The sequence below is a fragment of the Gadus chalcogrammus genome, chromosome 9 (assembly GCF_026213295.1).
Source record: "Gadus chalcogrammus isolate NIFS_2021 chromosome 9, NIFS_Gcha_1.0, whole genome shotgun sequence".
In the NCBI taxonomy this organism is placed as follows: domain Eukaryota; kingdom Metazoa; phylum Chordata; class Actinopteri; order Gadiformes; family Gadidae; genus Gadus; species Gadus chalcogrammus.
In genome coordinates this window covers 2,447,905-2,475,853 of record NC_079420.1, presented here as the reverse complement: position 1 = coordinate 2,475,853, position 27,949 = coordinate 2,447,905, and the positions used below count along the sequence as shown (strand labels likewise).

Below are 27,949 nucleotides of genomic sequence, written 5' to 3'. Positions count from 1 at the left end.
AACGGGAATTCAGAGACTTTCACAGCTGCTGCCCAACCTCTCTCTCTCCTCTCTCTCTCTCTCTCTCTCTCTCTCTCTCTCTCTCTCTCTCTCTCTCTCTCTCTCTCTCTCTCTCTCTCTCTCTCTCTCTCTCTCTCTCTCTCTCTCTCTCTCTCTCTCTCTCCCTTAAACCGCTCCACTCCTCCTCCTAACACGGTGACTCTCCTCCCCCTCTCCTTCCCCCCTCCCCTCCCTTTCCTCTCTCCCCTTCTCCCCCCTCCTCCCCCTCTCCTTCCCACTCTCTCCGGCCTGTTGCTGCATGTTTTAATGTGGCTTTAAACGGAGAGAATCGGCCTTCAGAAGTCTTGGGAATGAAAAGCTGGAGAATTAGCGCACGCACGCAAACAGCAAGACACACACACACACACACACACACACACACACACACACACACATACACCGACACACACGAGGCTGCGGGAGAGTCAAATTACCGTTCACTCTCGCTCTCTTAAGACTGATGTCTTTTTACTACGGTGGAAGCGCTCGGATCGACTTCTCGCAGACGCCTGAGCAAGCCAGCACATGGCGGCAGACACAACTGGCCTCTAGCTGCAGACAGGCCAGGTAAGGGGGGGCTCCACCAGGGGATCAGTGTCTCTGTGTAGCCCCAGAGAGGGGCTGGAGGCACGGGGACGGGGCAGGCCAGAGCCTGGGTGTGCTGGAGCCCCGGGCCCCGGCCCCTGGTACAGACACCCGCCCGGCTGACTGGCAGACGGGTCGTAAAGGCGCTCCGTATCTGGGTCAGAACGCCGCGGGTAATGGGAGACGGCGTCACACTGACCTCAGCCCGCTGGTACGGCCGGCACGCCGGGCGGCGTGCGGACAGACGGACAGACCCACCTCACGGGCTGCCCGCGCGGCTCTGAGGGGAGACCGGACTGTTCAGGAGTGGACTTAAATCGGTCGATTTGTGCGGTGCAATACGTTAGCTCTCTTTGTAGCATAGTCATAGCCCAGTCTTAAGCATAGTGAGTGGAGCAACATGCCTGACAGTTGACCGACTCACGCGTACACACAGTTCCTCCTGATCCTCGTCCCAGAATGCATCATAATAATAATAAGGGCTGGATCTGTTAAAGCTTTGTGGTCATGTGACCACGCGTCCGTTCTGTTATTGATCGTTGATCGTCCTCCGCCTCCCTTCTCACAGTGGGGGTCGAGAGGGTGGCGGTACGGGGATTCACCTCGCCCACCGATGACCACCACGGAGAGCACGTATTTGAGGTGGGTCACGCGCACGCACGCACGCACACACAAACACACGCGCACGCACGCACGCACATGCATACAGACACGCGAACACACACACACACACACACACACACACACACACACACACACACACACACACACACACACACACACACACACACACACACACACACACACACACACACACACACACACGCACACGCATAAACACGTGTGCACACACACACCTATCTGTATGGTTGTGTTTGGGAGATACTGAACAAGCACCAGCGGCGTGACTTTCTTTCTCTTGGTTTTGTTCTTTGCCGCTCTGATTGAACTCCCTCATGCTGAACCTCATGTTCTCCTCCAACGTTAATGACCCCGCTCCTCTCTGAGCGCTGCGCCTCCTCCTCCCACTCCCTACTCCTCCCACTCCCTACTCTACCCCTGGAGCTCTGCCGCTCTGGCGAGCTTCCTCACCTCCACCTCTCCTCCTCCTCTTCCTCCTCACTCAGTAAACCACTTCTTCCTCCAACTCCATCCGGTGTGTGTGTGTGTGTGTGTGTGTGTGTGTGTGTGTGTGTGTGTGTGTGTGTGTGTGTGTGTGTGTGTGTGTGTGTGTGTGTGTGTGTGTGTGTGTGTGTGTGTGTGTGTGTGCAAATGCTTGTGTTATAATGTATTGTAAGTTATTCATGTTTATACTTTTTTCTTGCATAATTCAACAAGGAAGCACATTCATGCCAGCTTTCCTCCAGATCATGACCATGTCTCCTTCTGTCTCCTTCCCTGGTTTCCTTCCCTTTCTCCTCCCCTCCTTCCCTCCTCTGACCTAGGCCCACTGGTTGGATGGCTGTGTCTCGTCTGTGGTCAGAACTCGGCAGGAAGTGACAGAGCTACTCTCCCAGGTCACACAAAAACACATACGCACACACACACACACACGCTCGCACACACACACACGCACTCAAAACAAAAAAGTAAATTCTCTGTGCCATCTTATCTTTCAACTGTACTTTAAGAAACAGTTTAGTGGGTTTGGCACACTTTCTTCAGGAATTATTGTATTGTATATTTTGCATTCAAATGAACCTGCAGACCAACCGTTCATCACCAATACACACGGTTCCTCTATATGGGCCGAGGCCATGCAGAAGTTGGGCGTGCAACCTCAGCAGTTTATGGTCTGTCTGACTCATTTTTCGGGCACTTTTTCTTTCAGCTAGCCGACGCGTTTCCTGAGGAAGGACTCGACAAGTTGTCCCTCCCCCCCCTGGAGCCGGACCCCAGGTAAGAACCCCTCTTCTTTGTACAACCTTAACTCGGCTGCGTTGTTTTCAAAAGCTTTAATGAGCCACAGGTTTGTAACTTTGACCTCAGCTACAGTATGTAGAATTGGGTGACATCTCTAGCGGAACCGACAGAAATGTGATATTATATCCCTTACTTATGTATTTCATGCGTTTTAATTGCCCATGAAAATTGTCATTAATCCCATGAAAATAAGAACTGTTGTGTATTTGTACCTTTTATAGCCATGTTTTTACAGTAGAACAGACGAACGGATCTAGCCTGTGTTGTAGGAAGGAGGGGGCGTGTTCTCCCAACGCTGACACCCATTGGTGATTCCAGTGCTGTGTAGGAGTGTTATAATCAGCCATTTTGTATATGAAACGCACCACAAACCATGCCGTTAGCTGTTAGCATGCATCCGAGAGCCTTAACCCCCTCGAACGCGGGTATCAATATAAATCGCTGGCCAGACAGAGTTCCAAATTTCCCCACAAAGTATGATGTTTATAGAGTGTCCTCACAGCCTAGCCCTCGCTCAGATGCGGATATCGACGTGAACCGCTGCATAAGACAGAGCTACACACACACACACACGCACACACACACACACACCATGGCGTCATATATGTGTGTCTTAGAAGCTTAACCCCCTCTCGGACATGGACATCACACACTGCATAGAGGTGGCCTCATGGGGTCCGAGGAGCCCAATCCTCTCTCCTCGAGGCGTCTCAGATCACCCACGGTCTTATGCTCAGCGTCCTTAAGAGGATTCAATGAAAATTCAGCTTCTGTTTGTAATCCAAGTGTAAATTAGTGTGGCAAATCGGCGTTGGCCGATGAGGGGGATTATGATAAGTGGGGGGGGGGGGGGGGGGGGGGGTGCATTCTTTTCTTTGATACGTCCACGTTCTGGAGACGTTAGTTTCCAGGTATTTTCCCTGTTTGATAACTCAAAGTAGTTCATCGCTCGTCCTGAGGCAGTTGGCATCTGAAATGAACGAGTTGCAACTGCACAGCTTCATGTTATTAAAAGCAACCTACATTCACCCACCACAGTACGTGTAAACATTGGATTGTAGTAGCGCCGACTGCAATCAAGCCTCTGAATGTGGGTTCACTCTGGATGCAACGCAAGGACTGTTTGTGAGAGACACAGGCTGCTGGCTCAGCCACGTCCTGCTGCAAAGGCAGTGGCCTGGTCGACTGTGACAAGGGTACCCGATTGTTATTGGTTGGGTGTGATTCAGATTACGGTCGATGATACACGAAGTCCAGGCCACCCTGGTCGTTGGAAAGGGCGGGTGGGGGGGATTCGGTCATTCTGCAACCCCACCGCTAGTGGCTACTACACCCTAAACACTGGACCTTTAAAGTCTTGTAGTAGCAGGCTGGATGTCACTGCCCATAATGTTCCCCCTCCTAGAACTGTTTTTCGTCTGTCTGTGAATCATTTAGTGTATATCGGTTCCGTATGACCCCGCTCAGTCTTTCTGTCTGTCTGTCTGTCTGTCTGTCTGTCGGTCTGTCGGTCTGTCGGTCTGTCGGTCTGTCTGTCTGTCTGTCTGTCTGTCTCGTCTGTTGCTGCCTCTGTGTCCAGCTGCTAATCCTCTCTGTCCGACTCACCTGTGTGTGTGTGTGTGTGTGTGTGTGTGTGTGTGTGTGTGTGTGTGTGCGTGTGCGCGTGTGCGTGTGTGTGTGTGTGTGTGCGCGTGTGCGTGTGTGTGTGTGTGTGTGTGCAGGTGTCTCACAGCGCTGTCCAGTCACGTCCTCCAGCACCGCTGTGTCCTCCTCTTCCTCACGGCCAGCTCGCCTCCCTCACCCACACCCCCCCCCTCTCTCTCCTCCTCCCCCCCCTCCCTCCCTCCCTCCCCCCCGTCGCCCCCCGTGGCCCCCGTGGCCCCCGTGGCCCCGGCACCTTGCGCCCTGACCTGCAGCACCAGTAAGTCACTGTGAGGATGATTGGTGCTTGTTTCTCGTCGGTGGCTCATGACGATTGGCTGACAGGCGGTGGGCGGGACATGGGTGGGGTTTGGCAGGAAGTGAGGATCGCGGGCTATGCGTGATGCTGCAGAGCTGCTGATCCTTCGGCTAGGGTTGCACTGTACAGCGTGTTCTTTGCCACATAGTAGTGGCAGGAAGCCGTCCTGGTGTGGGCCAGTGGGAGTGGCACTGTGCTGTTCAACATAGGAGTGTTAATGAGCTTACGATTATGTTGTATGTTATGCTATGTTGATTTACTGGTGCATGGATCACACGCAAACATAGAATCCCCCCCCCCCCCCCCCCGGTCACCATTGTCTACGTAGATAACTGCTTCTGAGCAGCTTGAGAGGCACTTGGAGACTGCTTCCATGCTGACACCTCCACTATTAGCGAACGTTGGTCAAACGGGTGCAAAACACCACTGAGTTCAGTTTGTGTTCGGTATCGGGATGTTAGGAACGCAGGACGTGATGAGGCAGGAGGTGTGAGGTTCAGGCTGCTGACAGGCGGTCAAGGAGGAACTGCTCTCACTGGCTGCTTTCTTGGCGTCTGGTTTTGCGATCTGGGTAGAGTTGAAGGTCGTGGTGGGGGGGAGAGAAGGAGGGCTTGGGTCTTTGGCCGTAGAGAGGTGACAGAGCGGAGGGGTGTGTGTGTGTGTGTGTGTGTGTCTGTCTGTGTGTGGTTTCTATTTTTGTCTGGTGTGGGAATTTAGTGTGGCATGTTTGAATTGAAAGGCCTAGAGAGCAGCCTTCTCGTGTGTGTGTTTCAATGCGTGCGTGTGTGTCTGTGTGTGTGCGTGTGTGTGTGCGTGTGTGTGTGTGTGCGTGTGCGTGTGTGTCTGTCTCTCCCTCCACCTTGTGGAGAGGGAGCTGTTGTAACCCCGGCCGACTCTCACAGGTTGGCGAAAAAACGTGCACTTTAATTAGGATTATTGCCCACACACACCATGGGTGAAACTATTTGAATTGAGCCATAAAACGACGCACCAGTAGGTGTATTTAAAGCTGGTTTAATGGTTTTAATTGCATTAGCTGCACACCACCCAGATGGGAATGATTAAGCTGATTCTTTCTCGACCCATTTGTAAGGGCTCACTGATGTGTGTTAACTGAACAACAGGATAGATTGCCGCACTATCGGGCTTCATTGCCTTCTTTACAAACATTATTTTGCTCTCTAGAGATTGTTCTGTACATGGGCTTCTAGGATTTTTTTTTTCTATTGCGGATAAACAGCATTTTCGCTAATGGGCAGGTTAATGTTTTAATTTACTCTCACTTCAATTGCGAAGAAAAACGTTTAAATAATTGAAAACAGCTAACCCTGTGCTGGAAATATGTGCCTACTTAACATCAAGACGTTATAGTAATTCACAATTTCTTTGGTGTAACTTAATTCCAATCTGAATTTTAATTCTAATTCTGAATTCTAATTATGATCATTGATCAACTAAAACATGATGTGCTTTACTAATCCCGGATGAGAAACGAGAAAACTCAAATGTAATTGAAGTAGCATTGATAGCCTAGCGGTTGAGCAGTTTGTTTGATTATCTTTCCTTGCTTCCCTCAGAGTTGGGGAGTCTGCTGCAGTACCAAGGAGCCAGCAGGTAGGAGAGCTCTTCTTGTCCCTCTGTGTGTGTGCGTTACCGACCCGGCAAACTATCGCCTGGATGTTACACAACGTGGTGGCCGACACCCTAGCATAGGGGAATGGGCCAAAGGTGAAGAATGTGGATCCAATGACCCATAAGGCATGGACACCTTCAATGCTCACGTTGGACATTGAATCAAAGACTGCAATGTCTTTGATTCCCATGCACTGCTTTGGCAGCAGTGCATGGGAAGTCTTCTGTAACTTCTGCACGCCTGCCTTGTCATTCGTTATTGGGGCATTGTTGCTTGTGTGAGCCCACCTAACAGCCAGACATTATAAGGCTTCAGAGGGAGTTGAAGGAAAGCAAAAAACCCTTTGCTGGGTAAATACAGGTGGCGTTACGCAACAGGAGATGGCACTCACCCACTCTCTGTCTGTCTGTCTGTCTGTCTGCCTGTCTCTCTCTCTCTCTCTCTCTCGCTCTCGCTCTCGCTCTCGCTCTCTCTCTGTCTCTCTCTCTCTCTGTCTCTCTCTCTGTCTCTCTGTCTCTCTCTCTCTCTCTCTCTCTCTCTCTCTCTCTCTCTCTCTCTCTCTCTCTCTCTCTCTCTCTCTCCCCCCCAGGACGGCGTACGGCATCCCGCCCGCCGCGAGCCTCCACAGCTCCTTCCTGACGCGCTCCCTCCCCCAGCTCTCCTCCCTCCCCCCGTCAGCTCCCTCCGTCCCCCCCGGACAGCACTCCCCCCAGAGGCTCCCCCTCCTCCCCCCCCCGGCGCCCCTGCAGAGCGCCTCCTCCCCCTCCTCCCCCTCCTCCCCCTGCTCCTCCTGCTCCTCCTCCGTGGCGGTGTCCATCACCGACCCCGCCGTACCCCACTCCTCCCCCTCGTACGGCCACTCCCCCCAGGGTCACCCTCCCCTCGCCCCGACCACCGGGGCCCAGTTCCTCTCCCTCTCCCACTGCCTGCCCGCGGCCCCCGCGGCCCCCCCGGCCCCCTCCTCACAGGGCCCCGCGCCCGAGCCCAACGGCATCCTGGACTGGCTGCGGCGGCTGCGGCTGCACAAGTACTACCCTGTGTTCAAGCAGCTCAGCATGGACGAGGTGAGGGCGCAGCCACGGCCGCCAGTGGCGCCTTCTCCTGCGCCGGATGTGTTGAATGACCGCGTGACCTGTGGGGCTGATTGTTGTGTTCCTAAGGACTGGGTTCACCTGTCATAGGTGTTTTTTTTCTCTGTTGTTGATGCTGTTTTTCGGTTTCTTCCTCCGTGTCGTCCCTTTTTCCACCAGTTCCTCGCGCTGACGGAGGAGGACCTGAATAAGTATGACCTCACCCAGGGAGCCAAGAAGAAGCTGAAGACCCAGCTGGAGCTGCAGAAGTTAGTCCAAACATACATACACACACACTCACTCAGACAGACAGACAGACAGGCAGGCAGGCAGGCAGGCAGGCAGGCAGGCAGGCAGGCAGGCAGGCAGACAGACAGACAGGCAGGCAGGCAGGCAGGCAGGCAGGCAGACAGGCAGGCAGACAGACAGACAGACAGACAGACAGACAGACAGACAGACAGACAGGCAGACACACACACACACACACACACACACACACACACACACACACACACACACACACACACACACACACACACACACACACACACACACACACACACACACACACACACACACACACACACACACTGTTATATTTTGTTGTTACCAGGTTGTAAGAAGTTTGTGAATCAACTGACAGTAATAAAAAAAAAGTTATGGTAAGAAATGTAATTATTTTATCAGCTGTGGAAATCCCCCCGGCGGTCGCTCATACAGATAATGTGTTGAGTCTGGGGTTCGTGTGGAATGCTTCTAATGCTCTAAATTTACATTACAAGCTTGTTTCTTTTGGCGGTGGTCAGAGTCTTTAGGCTTGCTTCAGGCCAGCGGATGTGTTTCCTGGTACTGATTTACAGGTCGATCAAGGTAATGATAAGCAGTCCGGTGGGTTTTTTTTGAACGCCGATGGTGTCAATGGTTAACTGTTACTCACCGCATAGCGGGAGATAAGACATATCCCGGAGAACACCTGAGAGGAAAACATGCAACCATGCATGGACACGGGCATGCACACAAAGGAACAAAAGGAAAACACGCGCACACACACACACACACACACACACACACACACACACACACACACACACACACACACACACACACACACACACACACACACACACACACACACACACACACACACACACACACACACACACAGGCATTAATGACACCATGAATGAGAGGGAAAAGTTGTGTGTACTCTGTGCAGTGTAGTTTGTGTGTTTGTGTGTGCGCGCCTTGCTGTGGGTTTGTGATTATATACACGTGTGTGTGTGTGTGTACCACAGTCAGGGAAATGGAAACTTTTGAGCTGCGGTTTTCCCTGTGGAGGAATATGTCAGGGTTGGCTTTTCCTCCAGCCTTGCATCATGAGAACAAAGCATGCACAGAGGGCAGCGGGCGCGTGAGGGTGGCTCCCTCTGCTGGCCGTCAAGGACACCGGCAGCGGACGACCAATGGAATACCCTGAAACACGTCAGCCTCCTGCAGTGTTTCTCCTGAATTAGGAGCTAGGATAGTGCGCAGGCAGAAGCGTGAACTAGTGAAGATGCAGTCTGCTATCCGGGCCCTGGTACCCTGAATGACAGACCCGTTATTAGTGTTAATATTATGAATGACAGCTATGTTTGTCCTACAGCGACGTCTCTGGGGAAAGGCTCCACTGAGGGTCACTTAAAGTGAATGTATTCATTACCCGTAAATAAGTATCTGCGTTTGTTTGCTTATTACTTGTGTTATTTTCTGCTTGTGTGTGTGTGTGTGTGTGTGTGTGTGTGTGTGTGTGTGTGTGTGTGTGTGTGTGTGTGTGTGTGTGTGTGTGTGTGTGTGTGTGTGTGTGTGTGTGTGTGTGTGTAGCCGGGAGATGAAGCTAGAGAAGCGCTATGGTGCCCCCCAGTTCCTGGGCTCCTGTGGTGGCATCGCTATGGTTACGCCCTCCAGCCACATGAGGCCCTCCTCACATCCCGCATCCACCGGAGGTAAAAACGTGTTCTTATTCTGTGTGATCAGACTATTATACACACTCTCTGGGTCTCAGCCAATCTCAATGCGCTCGCTTTCCAAGAGCCACAAGTCTTCCACTATTGGACATAAAAACAATCGACCCATCTCACCTGTTATTATGAATGTGGGACACCGTGACTTAAAGATGCTGTGGCTATGATTCGAGTTAAGAGAGAGAGAAGAAAACAGCGGAAGAGAGCAATATTTTGAATCTAAAACACTCAAGAAACGTGTGCCCGCTCCATGTCAATGTTCTCCACCGTTGAGAAGTATTGCATTTCACACATCTGGGATTAACATGCTAGATGGATTCCCTGAACCAATCAGGGACTAGATGCCCAGAAATGTCAGAAATGAGCCCTGAGCTGTTGTAAATCTATATTGGCCTCAAACAGGCAGGCGCGGCGAATTCGAAACAGATGTTCCCACAACGCATTAACCTCCCTTTCACTGACGGATGGCTATGGAATGTCAGTCAAATAGTAGCTGTTCAGTCTTACCTACTGCACCTTTAATCCTTAATTGTAGCTGTTCAGTCTTGCCTACTGCACCTTTAATCTGTAATAGTAGCTGTTCAGTCTTGCCTACTGCACCTTTAATCTTTAATAGTAGCTGTTCAGTCTTACCTACTGCACCTTTAATCCATAATAGTAGCTGTTCAGTCTTACCTACTGCACCTTTAAAATAATAGCTGTTCAGTCTTACCTACTGCACCTTTAATCCTTGATAGTAGCTGTCCAGTCTTACCTACTGCACCTTTAATCCTTAATTGTAGCTGTTCAGTCTTGCCTACTGCACCTTTAATCTGTAATAGTAGCTGTTCAGTCTTGCCTACTGCACCTTTAATCTTTAATAGTAGCTGTTCAGTCTTACCTACTGCACCTTTAATCCTTAATAGTAGCTGTTCAGTCTTACCTACTGCACCTTTAAAATAGTAGCTGTTCAGTCTTACCTACTGCACCTTTAATCCTTAATAGTAGCTGTTCAGTCTGACCTACTGCACCTTAATCTTTAGGCCCAATCCCATTTCTACCCCTTCCCCTTACCCCGCCCCCTTGTCTTGAAGGGGTAAGGGGAAGGGGTAAGGGGTAGAAATGGGATTGGGCCTAAATAGTAGCTGTTCAGTCTGACCTATTGCACCTTTAATCTCTGATGCAGAGCTGAGGGTGGATGTGGAAACCGGCGCCCACCACCAGGGGATCCCCGTATCCAGAGACGGGAGCTCCTCCTCTGGGTACTCCAGCTCGCTGGGCTCCCCCCGGTCCCCGTTGCGCCGGAGCACAGCTTTCGACAGGACTAAGGATGTTCATAGACGTAAGTCTTTGTGTCCAACCACCGTCAACAGGTCATGGGAAAACCTTCACAACAGTAGTGTGTGTGTGTGTGTGTGTGTGTGTCTGTGTGTGGCTGTGTGTGGTTTCTATTTTTGTCTGGTGTGGGGTTTTAGTGTGGCCTGTTTGAATTGAAAGGCCTAGAGAGCAGCCTTCGTGTGTGTGTGTGTGTGTGTGTGTGTGTGTGTGTGTGTGTGTGTGTGTGTGTGTGTGTGTGTGTGTGTGTGTGTGTGTGTGTGTGTGTGTGTGTGTGTGTGTGTGTGTGTGTCTCTGGCTCGTGACAACAATAAGTCACGAGCCATCATAACAGATATATGACATTGAGTCGATTGATTCCAGACGGGTCCTATGTATGCTCACGGACATATATCAAAGATGTTTGGGGGTGTCATCATCAGATCAGTTTTTTAGACAAAAATAATTAGAAAAGCATGGAATTGTCGTGTCATAATGTATACATTACTTTCTGAAAGAAGTTAGTTTGGTGTTTGAAAGAACCCGATACTGTATATAAGGTGCATGCGTACTTATGTGTACTACCATCATGACACACATTCTCCAAGAGCACCTTTTATTTTATGGTCCATATCATCCATGTGGATCTTTGATGTTGTTTATGTTGTGGGTGATGTGGTCAAGCTACTGCGACCTTGACTTTCCCCTGGGGGTCAACAAAGTGTGCGTCTATCAGTAGCTTCTGTCACTGCTGTATACCAGGATGGGTTAGCCTAGCGATTGGTTCTCTGAACATCTTTATGTACCGACAGCGATATAATGTTTCACTTCTTACGACCAATGTACTTATCGTAAGACGCTTTGGATAAAAGCGTCTGCTGGATGCCCTGAATGATGTTGTAAATGTAAATCTCTCTGTATATGTTGTGTGTAACCCCGCCCTCCTCATGCTGTGATCCTCCAGCGCTGGGGGGGCCGGAGCAGGAGCGCGCCTGCCTGCTGCTGCTGGGCTCCAGCGCGGGACGTCCCACCGCCCAGGTCCTCCCCGTCCAGACCGACCCGCCCCCCCCACTCCCAGCGCCCCCTCCGTCGGCCGCCCCCTCCTCCTCCTCCTCCTCCTCCTCCTCCTCCTCCTCCCCCTCCCCGTGCCACCCGGTCTTCAGCCTGGCCTCCCTGCACCCCCCCCACCCCGGGTACCCCCACCACCACCCGCTGCTGGCCCTCACCTCGCCGCGCAAGCTCCGCCCCCTCCCCATGGGCCCCGACGACAGGACCAAGGCGGGCCTGGCCCCCCCGGGCCCGGGCGGGGGTCCCGGCCCGGGGGGGCTGCGGCTGGACGCGCTCCAGGACCCGGGGGGGTGTCGCGGCCTGATGGGGGGCGGGGCCGTGGGGCTGATGATGGACACTAGCTCCGCCCTCGCCCCCGCCGCCAGCAGCCTGCAGCACGCGTCCCACGGCCCCCCCGTCCACTTCCACCTCTCCTCCGCCCCCGCCCCGGCCGCCTACTACTCCTACCCCGCCGGCGCCGCCTCCTTCTCCTCCGTCTTCTCCTCCTCCTGCTTCGCCCCCTACTCCTCCTCCTCCTCTTCCTCCCCCGGAGGGGGAGGAAGAGGAGGAGGAGGAGGGGGGGGCGCCGGCTACGTTCCCATGGCGACCGGGATCAACCCAGCGCCGGGCAGCTACTGCTCCGCCCCCGCCGTCACGGCCAGCCCCTCCCCCTCCCCTCCCTCCTCCGCCTCCTCCTCCTCCTCCTGCTCCTCCTCGCTGGACGGCCCCCCCCCTGGGGGGGCCAACAACGGGGTGGGCCACCACCCCCCCCCGTCGGCGTGCCCCTGCAGCGCGTGCGGTTGCCACGGTGGCGGCTGCGGCGCGTTCGGGGCGCTGCCGGGCTACGCGGCGGCGGCGGGCTACCTGCGGCCCTTCCCGGCGGCGGCGGGGGGGGCGGGGCCCTCGCTGTTCGCCCTTGGCCCCGTGCTGCACTTCAGCCCGCTGCTCCCCTCGCCCTCCTCCTCCTCCTCCTCCTCCTCGCCGTCCCCCGGCAGCGCCCCCGGCGGGGGACCCTTCACCTACCCGCTGGTGGCGCCTCAGGCGCTGTACCGCCACGGCCTGCTGTCACATGACCTGCACCCGCCCCCCCCGCTGCAGCACGGCTGCGGCGGGGGGGGCGGGGGGGGCGGGGCGTACACGGCGCCGGAGACGCAGAGGAACGGCGCCCCCAAGCGGCCGGCGGGCGGCCTGTCGTGCTACAACTGCGGGGTGGGCGGGCACCGGGCCGAGGACTGCAGACAGCCCCCCATGGACGCCCAGCAAGGTGAGTGGGGGGGGGGGGGGGGTTAGGTTAGGGCCAGTTCGTATTCACTAAAAGGAGAAGATGAGAACAGTCCTCAGAAAAGGCATTTTGCAAACTGATATGCAGTATATCGTTGGCATAACATTGGCAACAGATCTCTCTCGTTATAGTCTGAATCTAGTTATAGTCATGGTTTATTGTCCAAGTTATGGACAACAGGATCGTCAATGGACTCCGTAGCTGTGTTGTAAGATTCAAATTCTGGGAATGTTTATTGGCTTCCATTTTGCTTCAAATGACTTGGTTGTTGTTGGACGTCAGGATACCGTTTGAATAGTAAAACACTGTTGCTTACCTTTTATTTTAAATAATATTATTTTTGTCATATTCTTTAATACAATTTTAGAAGAAATGTTGATTCAGACTTCAAAGTAAGTATACACAACAAACCCAATCCTTCAGTTTCTATTGGACAATGTTCGACCTATGTCTAGTCTGATTTCCGAACATTGGATTTTGGAGGGATATTAACCATGGTAAAGGTTTTGCACTGGCAGTACAAGGAGGGTGCTTTAATTCATGAATCCTTTTTGTTGTGTCTGCTCTGATCTACAGGGACATTTCGACTCAAGTACATCCCCCGCCCTGACATTCAGGAATCTGGGGAATGACACAGTCCCCCCTCATCCCCAACCCTGCAGCCAAAGTATGGGGGGAAGTTGGCGTAAACTTCTAGAGACTGTTGGATATAATGGGAATTTTATGGGAAAGTACTTGACCCACTTTAACTATCCATCCCAAGCCTTCTTCATCACCTCTGTATCGTAGAGACATGACATCACGGATATCCTCGGGATCGGAATGGGGGCAGGTAGCTCAGCACACCTGTCGTCCAATCAACTCCTTGTATATTTGTAACCATGCTGAAAGAGTCAGGCGGGAACTGATCTCATGTGGTGTGAGGAAGAGCTTTACTCTGTTCTCTCTGTCCCTCCTTCATCACAACTCACACTACAAGCTGCTCCTGGGCTCTGTTCTGCCCAGAAGCGGGAATACAGTAGAGAATACAGTAGAGAATACGGTAGAGAATACAGTAGAGAATACGGTAGAGAATACAGTAGAGAGAGCTCTGGAGAGCTGAGGTCTGCACTGTTCTGCCCTACCAAATATTATGGTCTGTACCTGCTGCATCAGCAACAACTCATTTAGGGCGATTTTTGTTATGGATGTAATTTGTTATATAACAGTAAATCATACATTTTTTAAGATAATTTGTCAAATGCAAATTTGGGAAAGCCAATTCTATTTATAATATTATTATTTGATCGCACATTGACATGCAATTTTAAACTGGAACTATTCAGATCTTGGGTTATACAGAAACAAAGCAATGTTTCATTTTGCTGACTTTTCAAGAATTAAAAATAAATGTACATGCGTATTGAAGATATTGACAAGGATAGTTCATACCTTGCTAGTCTTGAATGGAACCAAAGCAATATAGATTAGAACATACAAATATGAAGAAAAAACTAAAGATTTATTCAGAATTCAAATGCATTCTTCTTTATAAGGGAGGCAGTTAAAAACCTAGGATGTTTTAATCTGCATTTTTCTTTTACTTTCCGTAACAGGATTTACAAGTTATTTGAACATGTTGCCATTGGTCACCTCAATGTATTACTTTTTTCTTTTTTATAGCTTGAGTAGTACAATTTGTGCATCCTTTGTCATCACAGCCCAGATTATTTGTGTTTATTACACGGGTCTTCTCAACGCCGTGGAACGCTCCGTTCACTTGTATGGGCCCTTCACAACTTCCGGCGGTGAATTATATTTGATAATTCACCGTTGCTAAGTATAATTGACCGCTGTCAAGGAAAACAAAGGATTTTTTGCCTCTAATGACGTCTTTGGTATCACTCCGCAAGTAGTCCGGTAACTTGTCAACCCCAGCGTCTTCGGTTGCTAAGCGACGTCAACGTCTTTGGCGGACTATTTCTCTGCTGATAAACACTACGAATGCTGGTAACAAATAAATTGTAAAAAGACACACCATGGGAAGTTATTTTTTCGTTTTTGCCAAGTAGCCGTGTAATAAGCGGGATAATGTATAGAACGTCGCCGGCCTTTATCGAAAATTAGCCCCTTCAGGGCGAAGCAAGACACCTCCGCTGCGCGTCGGTTTGCCCTGTCGGGGCTTATTTTCCCGATAATGACCGGCGTTCTATACATTACCCTTGACATACTTATTTTATGTCAAGGGTATATCAGTATCTGAAATGGGTATGTTAACTTTTAGTATCAGGTTATTGACTAACTTTTACAATGGTTCAATGTGTTGGTGGTTGATTATCTCAAGCAAACAACTCTGATTGCATTGTTAAAAAGCACATTTTCCTGTGTGTGTGTGTGTGTGTGTGTGTGTGTGTGTGTGTGTGTGTGTGTGTGTGTGTGTGTGTGTGTGTGTGTGTGTGTGTGTGTGTGTGTGTGTGTGTGTGTGTGTGTGTGTGTGTGTGTGTGTGTGTGTATGTATAAGTGTTTTGCAATACATAAGTTGTCCGGCAGGGCCCGACAACTTTCCGACACAAGGACAGCTGGTCCTGCAGATGCCATCATGCGCCCCTGGAGGGCGCTGTACATAGGGAGAGTATATTTAAAACAACAGGTTTCAACTCTGTGGAACTAATTGCATGTCATGTTCACATTAAAATTACAAAATAATTTGTAATTTCTTGGGATTTTCTATGTTGTTTTCTGTTCCAAAGTCTAAAGAGTCCAGAAGAAATAAGATTGTCAAAAATGTTTTATTCATTATGCTGCATCTAAAAGCTACTGTTGCTTTCACCATGTTTTTAGGATTGTTCTTCACCAGCAGTGTTGATGGGAAATGATTGAGAAAACAAATTCAGATGGGGGCACTATAATAAGCAAGTTTACGTTTTGGCTAATAACGTCTGAACCTAAGGGAAATCTAACCATATAAACCAAGTCTGCAGACCAGAATCTCTGCTTGTCTGAATTTTTGGAAAAACCCAAATCATGATTTCGTTGGCACTGCAGTTGTGTACAGTATTTTTTAAATAGATGTATATTGATCGCTGCAGGGCAATGACAACAACTGGTGTTATATTTTCCAACAGATGAATATTTTAATGTATTCCAGCTTTTGATATAAATAAAAATTGCTTTGACAACGTGTGTGTGTGTGTGCGTGGTAATGGAAGGGAATCTTCACTAGTCTTGAATGTTTGAATTCTCTGAGCTTTTTTTATTATTGTATGTTTTTGCACCCTCAACAAGTTACTAATATGAATTGATTTGAATGTTTGTTATGCATGACAGTATACATAGTCTTCATATATTTATAATAAGCCTGTGACTTCTGAAATAAAATACAATACATCCTCCGACCAAAGGGGGCAGTAATAGCTGCATGACAGACCTGATCAGGGATGACTGAGCTCTTAAGTCAGACCCTTTTGCTGAATTCAGACTTGAACAAATCCTAGTCATCTTGAAGTTCAAACATTTAGTCCAGCATTGCAATAGAGGTGGGAATCCATTGATTGTTTAAAGTAAAAGATTTGTTCTCCCGGAACACTTAACTTTTCCCACTTTGCGACGCTGTTGCCTCCGTTGCCATGAGAAACGGAAACTAGAGCGCGTCAGCGGAAGTGAGGCTCGGCCGTTGTAGCTGATAGACTTCATTGTCAGTAGCGGTAGTGGACTGATATCCGTGACTGCAAAATGCCGGACTTAGCGGTAGAAAATGTTGTTGTCCATCCCTTGGTCTTGCTCAGCGTGGTGGACCACTTCAACAGGTATGTCTGTTTCACTTTACTGATTACCAACTCATTTTGACGTTCGACTCGGCTCACGTTCATGCCGAGTTACATGCTATGCTACGGCTAGCCGTGCTGAGTCAGAACCGCATTGACTCACACAGAGACGGGCTAGCTGTTAGCGAGCTACGCGTTTAGCTTGGACGAGTTGGACACAAACAATGTATGACTATCGTAACAACTGTAAGGCCAATTTAAATCAATAACAATAACAACAAGCGATTTGATCCCCAATTAGGACAACATCCAAATTATTTTGTTAATGGCTGGTAATACTCTCAGTGGTGGTTAATTCTCAAATGGTTCACAGTAACTCTAAAACTCGTCTTATTTGTGTCTTGTGTATGTTAACAGAATAGGGAAGGTTGGCAATCAGAAGCGAGTGGTTGGAGTTCTGCTTGGATCCTGGCATAAGAAGATTCTTGATGTGTCAAACAGTTTTGCAGGTAAGTGTGTGATTGTGACAGCAGCACTATGATGCGTACAATTTGCGCACCACAGTATTTTAGTTTTATGGCCAAATGTCGGTTGTACACCAGACTGACAGGTGACAATACACACAAGTATTCTAAAATACAGACATGAACATATTCCGAACTTCATAACCTTAATGCTCTGGTCTTATCTGTGTTTGTTTTGGACAGTTCCATTTGACGAGGATGACAAGGATGATTCTGTCTGGTTCTTGGACCATGACTACTTGGAGAACATGTATGGCATGTTTAAAAAAGTGAATGGTAGGTCAATTTTTAAGTTTCGGAATTATCTTGTATTTAGATGGGCTCTACTAATATACTTTAAGTTTGTTTATGTACTCCCAATTTCTTATATTTTACATATGTTTCTATGTATCTCTGTATGACTTTCTTTGCAATGTACATGTATCAAGACTCCCCATTCTGGGCTATATTAATTGCTTGCCTTTACTTAATGGTCTTCTGTCCCTTTTTACAGCCCGAGAAAGAATAGTTGGATGGTACCATACAGGGCCGAAACTCCATAAGAATGACATTGCCATAAATGAACTCGTCAAGCAGTACTGCACAAACTCGGTGGGTTTATTTTTGTCCATTATGTTTGTGTGTGTGTGTAGGGCTGTCATGGTTATTAAAGTTTTCCCTCTTTTAATAAGTTCCTCAAGGAGGTGACATGCGATATTTATTGTTTAATTATATCCCCAGTCTTTAAAATACTTAATTAACCCGGATTCTATGATTTTATTAAACCCCTTTCTCCTGATGAATGCATAGCTCATATTGTTCCCCTGAACAGGTATTGGTGATCATCGATGTGAAGCCAAAAGACCTGGGGCTTCCCACGGAGGCCTACATCTCTGTGGAAGAGATCCATGATGTAGGTGACCCATCTGATTTAGATCCCCATGCAGGCACTGACCTAACTTAGTTATTTTTGTCGTTGCTGTCAGTCTGGGAACGGCAGCAAACCCTGTCCTTCCTGTTGTCAGTTTACACTTCATTGCCTGAGGGGAATTTAACTTGAGTCCTGGACTAAACATGTTAAGACATTGAAATTGTAATTCATAATTTGATTACCCGGCCCATATCTATTTGCTGAGAGAATGAATCATTTTATTCCATGTTTCATGTCGATGTTGTGTCACCTTTTCAGGACGGGACCCCAACATCCAAGACGTTCGAGCACGTCACGAGCGAGATCGGAGCTGAGGAGGCGGAGGAGGTGGGCGTAGAGCACCTGCTCAGGTACGCATACCCCCTCCACGCTGTGAACACCGACGCACACACTGTGAACACCGACGCACACGCTGTGAACACCGACACACACGCTGCTGCTCTGTGCCACACTGTTCACGCTCTGGTGTGTTTCTACTGCTCACTAAAGGCACGGCATGCTGTACTGCAGGTACCTGCAGAAACATATTAATGAGGATGCATCTCCATCCTCAATGTCCCAGTCCCTCGTCCAGATATGAAGTGGTGTGCGCTGGGCCAGCTGCTTAGCACAGTGAAGAAGCTACAGCCACGTACACCCTTGTTTCTAGCGAGTAGAATGACATTGGTTTCTTGAGTGGATTTTAAGATGGCAATTATGTATGGTGTTTTAACGTGGAAACTTGAACTTTTTGGACCCCAATAGCAAAGTCTCTAACGCTGATAAATGATCATTGATCATTTCGTGGTGCAGCTGTTTTCATCAACTTATAGTTGCCATCATTGAATAGTTGTGGATGTGTTGCTGAGGCCTAAAAAAAAATGTTGGTTCCTGTTGGTTGTCAGTTGACGTCATGGGTAGGTAGGGAATTTATTTATTTTTTATTTATTTATTTTTTTCAGCGGTAGCGAATGATAGGTAGGTTGTTTTCATTTAAAAACGAGAAAATTCGCTCATCCTTGCTCATAAAATAATTTGGGTCGCACATAAATTGACAGGGTCGGTCGGAAACCGGAACCAAACAAAACATCTTTTTAGGCCTGATAATAATTTCCAACTACAATGGTTATAATTAATTGGGGCCAAAAAAATCTATATGAGATTGTTCACAAAACATCTCATCTATTGCTATCTTAGATGAGGTTTTCTTGGATACCTTCAGTCTAGTTATGACTGCTGAAGTTAATCAAATCTTCCCCAGCCATTGGATAATCTAATATAATGATCGTCTAGCGGCACCTGCTGGTGAGACAACCGAACTGCAGCAATAAATGCCTGGACTATCGGGTTTGCAGGAAAAATCCTGCATATAAATGGCCATTGGTCTGCAGAACTCTCCACCCCCACTTGTGAACATCCACACTGTTACGCTGCGAGGGCTTCCTCCGGTGCCAACATCAACGCTGCTTCTGCCAGCATGTGCAGTGGAGGAGGCCGCCTTCTCATCCTCCTGATCCCTCCACAGAGACATCAAGGACACCACAGTGGGCACTCTGTCCCAGCGCATCACCAACCAGGTGCATGGCCTGAAGGGACTGAACTCCAAGCTGCTGGACATCCGGTCTTACCTGGAGAGAGTGGTGGCCGGAAAGCTGCCCATTAACCACCCCATCATCTACCATCTACAAGACGTCTTCAACCTCCTTCCAGACGTTAATCTCCTGGTAAGATGCTGTTGGTGTTCACCATGACAGATGTTCAAGACTGGTGTTCAAATTGTTTTGCTTTGTCAACATCGAAATAGTTGCATCTTTATGAAATAAAGATGAAACGATCCCCCTGTTTCAACACTGCTTGGGGTTGAGCTACAGTTATAACTTTATCACATTCCCTGGATGGATTGACTCATTATTGCCATGTTTTATCCTGGAGAATTTGAGTCAGATCATGATTAATGGAGTAAGAATCAGCAGTACAAATGGACATGGGGCCGGTTTAAATAATGGAAAAAATAAAAGTAATAAATGTAATAATATTCAAATACACATTTAATATTATTTAGTTTCTCGTGGTCTATGGCTGTCCCCAGCCATCCAGCCTACAATACACCAGTCATTCAACGTCCTGATCTGTCTCGTGCAGGAGTTCACCAAGGCCTTCTACCTGAAGACCAACGACCAGATGCTGGTGGTCTACCTGGCCTCCCTCATCCGCTCGGTGGTGGCTCTGCACAACCTGATCAACAACAAGATCTCCAACCGCGACGCCGAGAGGAAGGAGGGCCAGGAGAAGGAGGAGGGCAAGAAGGAGAAGAAGGATGACAAGGAGAAGAAGGACGACAAGGAGAAGAAGGACGACAAGGAGAAGGGGGACACCACCAGCAAAGACGACAAGAGGAAAAAATGATTAATTTGTCGTTTTCTACGGCCGCATCTCAAATCGTCCGCTCTCCTCGTGCACGGTGCTCTACTCTCCGCTTCCTGGGCCGTGTCTGCGTCTGTACACGTGGCTCTGGAAATAGAAGTAGCACTCTATATGAGGAACGGTGTCATTTGAGATTCTGCCTCGAGGTCACGAACTGCGCTCACAGGACTGTTATTGTGTGGAAGAAGATGGGCTGCGAGGGTCTGGTGTCTTTTGCTATGGAATCACGTCCATTCGGTTTTCATAGTCGGCTCTCGCTGATGTAAAGCACCTCTTTTTTTTTTTGTTTTTGTAAGATGGCTTTTTTTTTTTCTCTGTATCGCTAAATAAATCCAACCTATTAAAGTTTTTTGTTTCCAGTTACAATTGTTTTGGTCTTCTATGCATGTTTTTTTTCACTTTAATGTTTTACTCAAGAGTTAATGTTATTGATTATGTGGGTCTAGGTCGGTCCCTGCCTTGGTTTAAACGGATCAATACGTGGCCCGTTCATGTGCATCGATGCACAGTGTCGGCTACAACGGTGTCGGTTCATGGAAGGCCAGTTAAGTCAATAAAGAAAGTCCTTAATGAGGGTCAAATATCCCAAAAAATATTGGCATAGATGAAATAACGTTATTATTTTAAAATATGTGTATATATATTTTCCAGCTCTTTAATACCATCTCTGATATGAACGGGGACTAAAATGACTCTGAAATTACAAATTATTAAACTATTGAATCATTTACATTTTTACGTAAATCTTTATCTATAAAATGCTGGATTTATTTATTTCATGATTCATATAATGTATTTATTCCATAGGCATGTGTTTATTTATTTTATATTGACGGGCTTTCCATACAGTTTGAGGTCACGGTTGTCAAGAGGACTAAATTAGAAACGGGACCCGTCCATTGCCAGATTCAAAAGAAAACTGCTTAAGCAATAGGAACAAAAAAACATTGCGACAAATCCTCACATTTAAATTGCAGTGTATTACAGCATAAACCGAGATGCGTATCTAATAAATGGTTACGGTATTGGCGTATAAATTAGCGAAGGCGAAATGAGATTGCCCAGTCGGTAAAGGGGATTTTGACGTAAGGGTTAAATCTCTGCAGAGAGAGCGCATCGTACGTACTAATCACATAACGTCGGTCCGGAAGAGCGCGTCAAGTAAACAAACGCTCTTTTCCCTAGATTATGGCAGCCTGGATACCGCTGTGACCAGAGCCGGATTAACCCAAAGGCAAACTAGGCACGTGCCTAGGGCCTGATTGGCGGGGGGGGGGCCAGACAGAAGTAAAAAAATAAATAAATAAAAAAAAAAAAAAAAAATGAAATAGCCAATACAAATGTCCTGCCTACTATTTATTTCAGTGATAATATATCAATATATATTAATTAACTAAAAATAGTGACGTTGTTTATCTTAACGTTACGTCACATTAACGCCAATCAGTTAAGTCCGAGGGGAGGTCAGCGGGTCAAGACTAAGCGGAACAATAAAGCTAGCAGGCAGGTCGTTTCTTGAGTAGGCTAACATTCAAGATGCTTTCGGGTGCGGCAAAACATAAAAAGAAAAAAATGAAGAGGAACAAAAGAAGAAACAGCGGGGGGCTTTACAGAAGTTTCTGTCGGGCAGCCGTCCGACAGCTGTGAAGACAGCGGAAGACGCTGTGGCGCCGTCAACATCAGCGCCGTCATTTTCTACGTTGAAACGAGTGAAAACATACCGGAGAGCAACAGTAACAGAAAAAAAACAGAATGCCTTTGCCCTGTTGGCAATTGAGAATAGATTTACAACCTCCCTGGATTTTGAAGACATTATAGAGGACTTTGCCTCATCAAAACTCAGGAGAAAGCATCTGTAAATGTAAGTTTTCCATTTAAAAATCTAAATCTTAATAAGTAAAGTGAATGCATATAAATTAAATGCATAATATAGGGCTATACTTTCTACTATAATGAAATGAAATATGAGGAACAAACCAAGTACCGGTATATTCAAATCTCAAACAGCTGTCTTTCAGCTTATATATACATTTTATTATTTCTCCACAAGATCGTGATGATGCTGTCAAGATGTGTTTCTACTGCAATGGAGGCCTGTGGTGCTGGAAGGCTGAAGATTATCCCTGAGTGGAGCATGCTAAATGAGAGTGTTGGAAAATTGAAGATAGGTGATGCTTGTCCATGAAAATAAACATCTTTACCACTACAGCACACTTTCTCTGACTGCATATTTTATTAGTCTTTGTATATTTGACTACTTATTTAACTATTCAATTTAATCAACACATTTAATTAAGATTTTCTGCAAAATGCAATAGCTTACTCCATTTATCTTTTTTGCTCTGTTTACATAGCAATGCTGACACAGTGACACCTATTGGTGATTTACTGGGACTACTGCCTTAACAATGACACTGGCAATGGATAAGATAAGGATAATTTAATAGCATTTAATAGAGCCGTGTAATAACGTATAAATAATAAAAATCAAAAAATAGTCTGATAGACTGTTTAATATACAACACATGACTTATTTTGGCGTACAAATAACCAACTTGGAACCAAAGACTACGCTATGTAAAATGTGAATTAACTTTTATTAGTAACTTTGGTAAGTGTTAGGGTTAGGTTAGGTTATCGATGAGGGGGGGGCCCAAAAAATACAGTCTGCCTAGTGTAGTCCATTTATTTAATCCGGCTCTGGCTGTGACTACAAGGGTGAACGACAACATGGCTTCCTTTCTACAGGTAAGGATGACTCTGGTTGTCAACTGGTCGTATGTTCGCTAACTATTCTCTAATAAAACGGCACTGCCTTATCGGAATCCTCTAACGGTTAAACAGGTCGATGGAACATTCACGCCGTTAGGTATTGCATAATATGTAGTCGCTTTGCTTCCAATCCTAGTCGGTGTTTCTTGGGAGAGGGACGCTTGCTTCATTTGTGTTTTCTCAGCTCATGCAGCTGAAGGCATCCAACCTGTCTTGCAGATCGCTGATGATGAAAAGGGCCACGAGCTGGAGCTTTTCTGTGTCCCTAAACATTATGAAAACGATTTGGAGAGGGTCATCATTCCCCATGGGCTAATAAAGGACAGGTGAAAGCGATTAAGACCAAGATATTCACCATTTAAGAAACATCTTGTCTGAATGATTATGGAACACTTAAAATGCTCGATGTATGTAATTAAATAGTGTAATTTGCCGGGACTAGTTTATATGGTCGATTTTCTCAACATTTCAGTTCCCACCATTGGGTTTACATATCGGCCAAGTCAAACATGGCATTTGTTAAACAAATGTCTTGTCTAGGCGCACCATGGAGGCGGAGTTTGGCAAACAGCAAATTTGCAAAAAAAAAAACATGGGCTGCTTTGCGTTACAGAATATGTACATTGTCATGGCAAGGGTTGTGTCTCATATTTATTACCTTTCATATTGACTGCATGCCCCTCTTTCTCCTCCCCCAGGACCGAGCGCCTGGCCCGGGACATCATCAGAGACATGGGCGGGCATCACATAGTGGCGCTCTGCGTTCTCAAAGGGGGCTACAAGTTCTTTGCAGACCTGCTGGACTTCATCCAAGTGCTGAATCAGAACTGTGATAAATCAGTCCCGCTGACGGTCGACTTCATTAGATTGAAGAGCTACTGCGTAAGCAAGCACTGCTTTTTTAATTTCCTAACACGGCTTGGTTTGATGTGATTGGAAACTCTGAGAAATGCAGTAATTTAATTGATTGTAAAATACCTGATGACAATGTGAAATAACCTCTATATATTTTGTTAAGTGAATGGATCGTATTGATTAGGTTGAGGGATTCTATTCGATAATGATGAAGTCGTGTTTCCTGTACACTTCTGTGGTTCGCCTCCTCAGAATGATGAATCCACCAACAGCGTCAAAGTGATAGGAGGGGATGAGCTGTCCAGCCTCACGGGGAAGGTGTCTAGACATGTCTTAATAGTAGCAGATTTATTATATACAAAAACATCTACATTATTATACCATGTGTCTCTCTGAATAACCTTATCTGTCGTTGTTTCTACAGAATGTTTTGATAGTTGAGGTAAGACCTACAGTACATTTATGAGCATTTCTAGCATTCGGTGAAACACGAATGCAAGCACAAAGAATGAACACGGCATTCGTAGCCGCCCTGCACTCTTCTGTCTGTCCTGTGCACGTGTTCCTGTAGGACATCGTGGAAACAGGGAGGACGATGAAGACGCTGCTGGCCCTTCTAGACGAATGCAATCCTAAAATGGTTAAAGTTGTGAGGTGAGAGCTGCGACGTGCCGGGGAGTGGAAGCATAGATCTCCAGTGGATCGGTTTCTGTAGATGGGGGGGGGGGGGGGGCTCATAGCTAATGGACTCCCTCCACTTAAGGGCTGTATTTAGAACGGCAACAAGAGGGAGCAGAGGGAGGGAGGTGCTTACCAGTTAATCTGTCATGCCATTAACTAAAGTGTGGAGGTGGATGCTATTCCCCTCGCCCTCCAGAGGGATCGGTTGACGTTGGACGACACTTGTGTTCTTGTTATGGGTTGGTCCGGAACACCTTCTTCTTGGGTCCTCTTGTTCTGCTATACCGGTGTCTGCATTGCATGTTTTCCTTCCGGGTTTATTTTAGACTTTCAAATGAACAATTCCTCTTTAGCACCTCACATTGGCCTGCTTAACGAATTGCTTAATGCTTAAAGTGATAATGTGTTAGATCTGCCCCTCTAATTGATGCCAGCATTTACTCTGCAGAATAGAACGACAACATTGCAAACTCCTTTTTGTTTTAAAGCTAGGGTTGGCAATTTACAGAAACCAGGCAATAACCCTAACCCTAACCAGACAGTAAGCCATGGCTTTAGAAAGCTTCCAATCAAAATCATCCCAGCCCTCCCTTAAGCCCCCCCTCCATGCCCCTCCCCCACACCCCAGGTCTGGATCACCAGCCTTAGCCAATAGCAACAGGTCTGGATCGCCAGCCTAAGCCAATAGCAATAGTTCTGGCTCGCCAGCTTAAGCCAATAGCAACAGGTCGGCCTAGCCTAGGAGTCTTCCTGCCAAATGAGCTTGGACAGTTCTTCATTTCTCTCCACCTCTCAAATTCAGCCATATTAATCTTGGGTTTACTCCGTCTATTTGTTGTCATCAAGGTGTTTTTGCAGCTGAAGGAACTGGGTATGCAGTTAGCTCCGTCAAGGCAAAAGGGCAGCTAGAGCCAGGTCGTAGGGTCTGCTAGTGTCTGTACGTTTATAGTAGAGGGGCTAAGTGGCCGACTCATGTGGCACGCCTGTACTCATGTTGTGTTGGAGTCAACATAATAGTTTGGATTTAAACCGGAAACTCCATTTTTCTGGCAGGGTTTTTCTCATTTGAAATTTAATGGACTGAAACAAACTAGAGGGTAGTACCCAAGATATGAAAACACAGTTGCTCAAACACTGTCATCAAAGTTTCTCATGCTGCTTTTTGCTCCTGCTATAAGCCATACTTTACACCAGTTAACTAGAAACTTAATATAAGATTGATTCTGATAGAAATCAAAGCTCCTTTGACTCCCATATATTGCCTAATTCTTAGGCAGAGGAGTGACATATGAGTTGTGTGTGACTTAGCAACTCTAAATTCCTAAACATCGAGGAAGCACTACAAGTAAAGGAAAAAGAAGATTTAAATCTGGCCCAGATTTTTTTGTAGCTATACTATAAATATATATAGTTATATAAATTATATAAATATATTAGTAAATCAAACAAACCTTCAATATGTTACTGAATAAAGGAGAATAATTGTAGCAACCCAACTATATATTGTCAGTCCCTAGTCTCTGCCATGAGACGCATGTATACTCACAAGTGCTGTCTGTCTAGTGAACAATAGACCTTCAAAGATGCATACTTGAGTAGTACATTTGTTTTTTTATAGGTTCTGCATCTTGCTTTCTGCAAAAAAAACTGGAAGGTCTCTGGCGTCAACGCCAATTGTTTAACTGACATAAGTTAGAAGGGGAATAATTCATAACACGACAAAAACATGTCGTACTTGGTTAGTTTCATTGAACCAAGAATTACAATGGTTTCTTTTGACCTAAATCTTTTTATCTGCTTTTTTTTTTGGTCTCTGCCTGCTCTACAAACAAAGCCTTCTGGTGAAGAGGACCCCAAGGAGTTGTGGGTACAGGCCAGACTGTGAGTAGCTGTCGTTGATTCTGATCCCAAGTCTTCATCAATATTCTTTGGATCACCAGTTTACTCCTCATACTATTTTCCTGCATACAGCTCTCCGGACTATTCATCACATGTGTCATCATCCATTTTATTTAATGCGATCTGGAGATGTATACATTTGAAGCTTGAGTGCCACATGCCTAGGACATTCACTTAATCCATGCAGTTAGGTAATGCTTTTAGCGGGAAAGCCCATAATCTCTCTAAGGTTGTCTTGCCATGTAAATTTGTCACAGGACTCCTGAATGACATGCTTCTCTCAAATATTGTATAACTGATGACGGTGTTTTTCAGACACTGGCTTTGAGGTTCCCGATGAGTTTTTGGTGGGCTATGCGCTGGACTACAACGAATACTTCAGAGATCTCAATGTGAGTGTGCTGAAGTAATGGGCATTCATATAATGGAAGGGGAGTGGCAATATGTATTTAGTGTTCATGTAATACTAGTGTCACGACCAGAGATGAGTCATTGCGTAAAAACAACACTTTCTTTGCTGTTTTGTGATCAAATAGACCCACTATACCTAGACAGTCGTATAAGAATGTGTGCAGTGGGAATTCAACGGGTCATTTTATCACTAATAAATTGCATTAGTGGTAACATGGGCCTCGACGCTGTCTAGTGTACGCCTGTCTAACGTGTGTCCGCTTCCACTCTGACTGATGTTTCCAACGTGTTTTCTTGTTGTGTCACAGCACATCTGCGTGCTGACGGAGGAAGCCAAGGAGAAGTACAAGGTCTGAGTAGAAAGTGGTCGGGCTCGGAATCACCAGTTACACCTCAGGACGCTCTGTTGACTTACTGACGGATCTATCCAAAATGTTACTTTTCCTTTTTTAATAGAAATACGATATGTACATTATAAATATCCTGTGTCTTTTTTTTGTTTTGCTATTTATGTGATGTCTGTCAGGATATTTTTTTTACTTTATAGAGATTGTAAACAAAAAATATTTTTTTCTTGTATTTATGTTTCTGGATGGTGATACCTGTAACTATAAACAATGGTTGAAATGCAAATGTGTTCCGGTTGAAATTTCTGATTTACTCCCATAAGGCTGACAGAATGTACTGTTAAATATTGTACTTGTATGATCAAGGACCTGCTTGCAGAAATACAAATCTTAAATCCTAAGCACTGTCCATCATTTCAATATATGTGAGTTCTCTCTCTGTGCGAGTTGGGAGCTCCCGGGTTCAAGCTTAGGCAGATAAACTATTGTGGCTGGTTTTTCTAACTTATTGGCTTTTGTAGTCATTTATTTTAAACTGAAAATGCGCTTATTGTCAAGTATTTATTGTT

At 46.8% G+C, this 27,949-nt stretch overlaps 3 protein-coding genes across 4 annotated transcripts; all 3 read left to right on the top strand.

Annotated features, from left to right (window-relative positions):
• Nucleotides 1–1,167: 1,167 nt before the first annotated feature.
• On the top strand, nucleotides 1,168–16,003 carry zcchc14 (zinc finger, CCHC domain containing 14; the record flags this gene model as incomplete). The annotated part of the gene is made up of 12 exons (XM_056598709.1): nucleotides 1,168–1,266; nucleotides 2,070–2,141; nucleotides 2,456–2,523; nucleotides 6,085–6,121; nucleotides 7,010–7,204; nucleotides 7,391–7,479; nucleotides 9,074–9,195; nucleotides 10,379–10,534; nucleotides 11,471–11,594; nucleotides 11,670–12,028; nucleotides 12,176–12,817; nucleotides 13,412–16,003. Coding segments are annotated over 12 exons (2,019 nt in total), but the record flags the coding sequence as incomplete, so codon positions are not given.
• Nucleotides 16,004–16,440: 437 nt separating this feature from the next.
• Nucleotides 16,441–21,165, top strand: psmd7 (proteasome 26S subunit, non-ATPase 7). The gene is made up of 8 exons (XM_056599761.1): nucleotides 16,441–16,620; nucleotides 16,996–17,087; nucleotides 17,286–17,378; nucleotides 17,596–17,693; nucleotides 17,914–17,994; nucleotides 18,271–18,362; nucleotides 19,517–19,715; nucleotides 20,134–21,165. The coding sequence occupies exons 1-8, from the start codon at nucleotides 16,547–16,549 to the stop codon at nucleotides 20,395–20,397; spliced, it is 993 nt and encodes a 330-aa protein (XP_056455736.1). The 5' UTR covers nucleotides 16,441–16,546; the 3' UTR covers nucleotides 20,398–21,165.
• A 149-nt stretch (nucleotides 21,166–21,314) lies between these two features.
• On the top strand, nucleotides 21,315–27,871 carry hprt1l (hypoxanthine phosphoribosyltransferase 1, like). 2 transcript variants are annotated; one of them, XM_056599763.1, is made up of 11 exons: nucleotides 21,467–21,500; nucleotides 21,601–21,628; nucleotides 23,127–23,163; nucleotides 23,407–23,513; nucleotides 23,886–24,069; nucleotides 24,295–24,360; nucleotides 24,467–24,484; nucleotides 24,614–24,696; nucleotides 26,558–26,604; nucleotides 26,938–27,014; nucleotides 27,342–27,871. In XM_056599763.1, exons 3-11 carry the CDS (start codon nucleotides 23,146–23,148, stop codon nucleotides 27,387–27,389), a joined length of 648 nt encoding a protein of 215 aa, XP_056455738.1. In that variant the 5' UTR covers nucleotides 21,467–21,500; nucleotides 21,601–21,628; nucleotides 23,127–23,145; the 3' UTR covers nucleotides 27,390–27,871. The 2 variants fall into 2 exon arrangements, with proteins under 2 accessions (XP_056455739.1, XP_056455738.1); XM_056599764.1 differs by lacking the exon at nucleotides 27,342–27,871 and adding an exon at nucleotides 26,695–26,813 and having other exon boundaries at nucleotides 21,315–21,628.
• The last annotated feature ends 78 nt before the right edge of the window (nucleotides 27,872–27,949 follow it).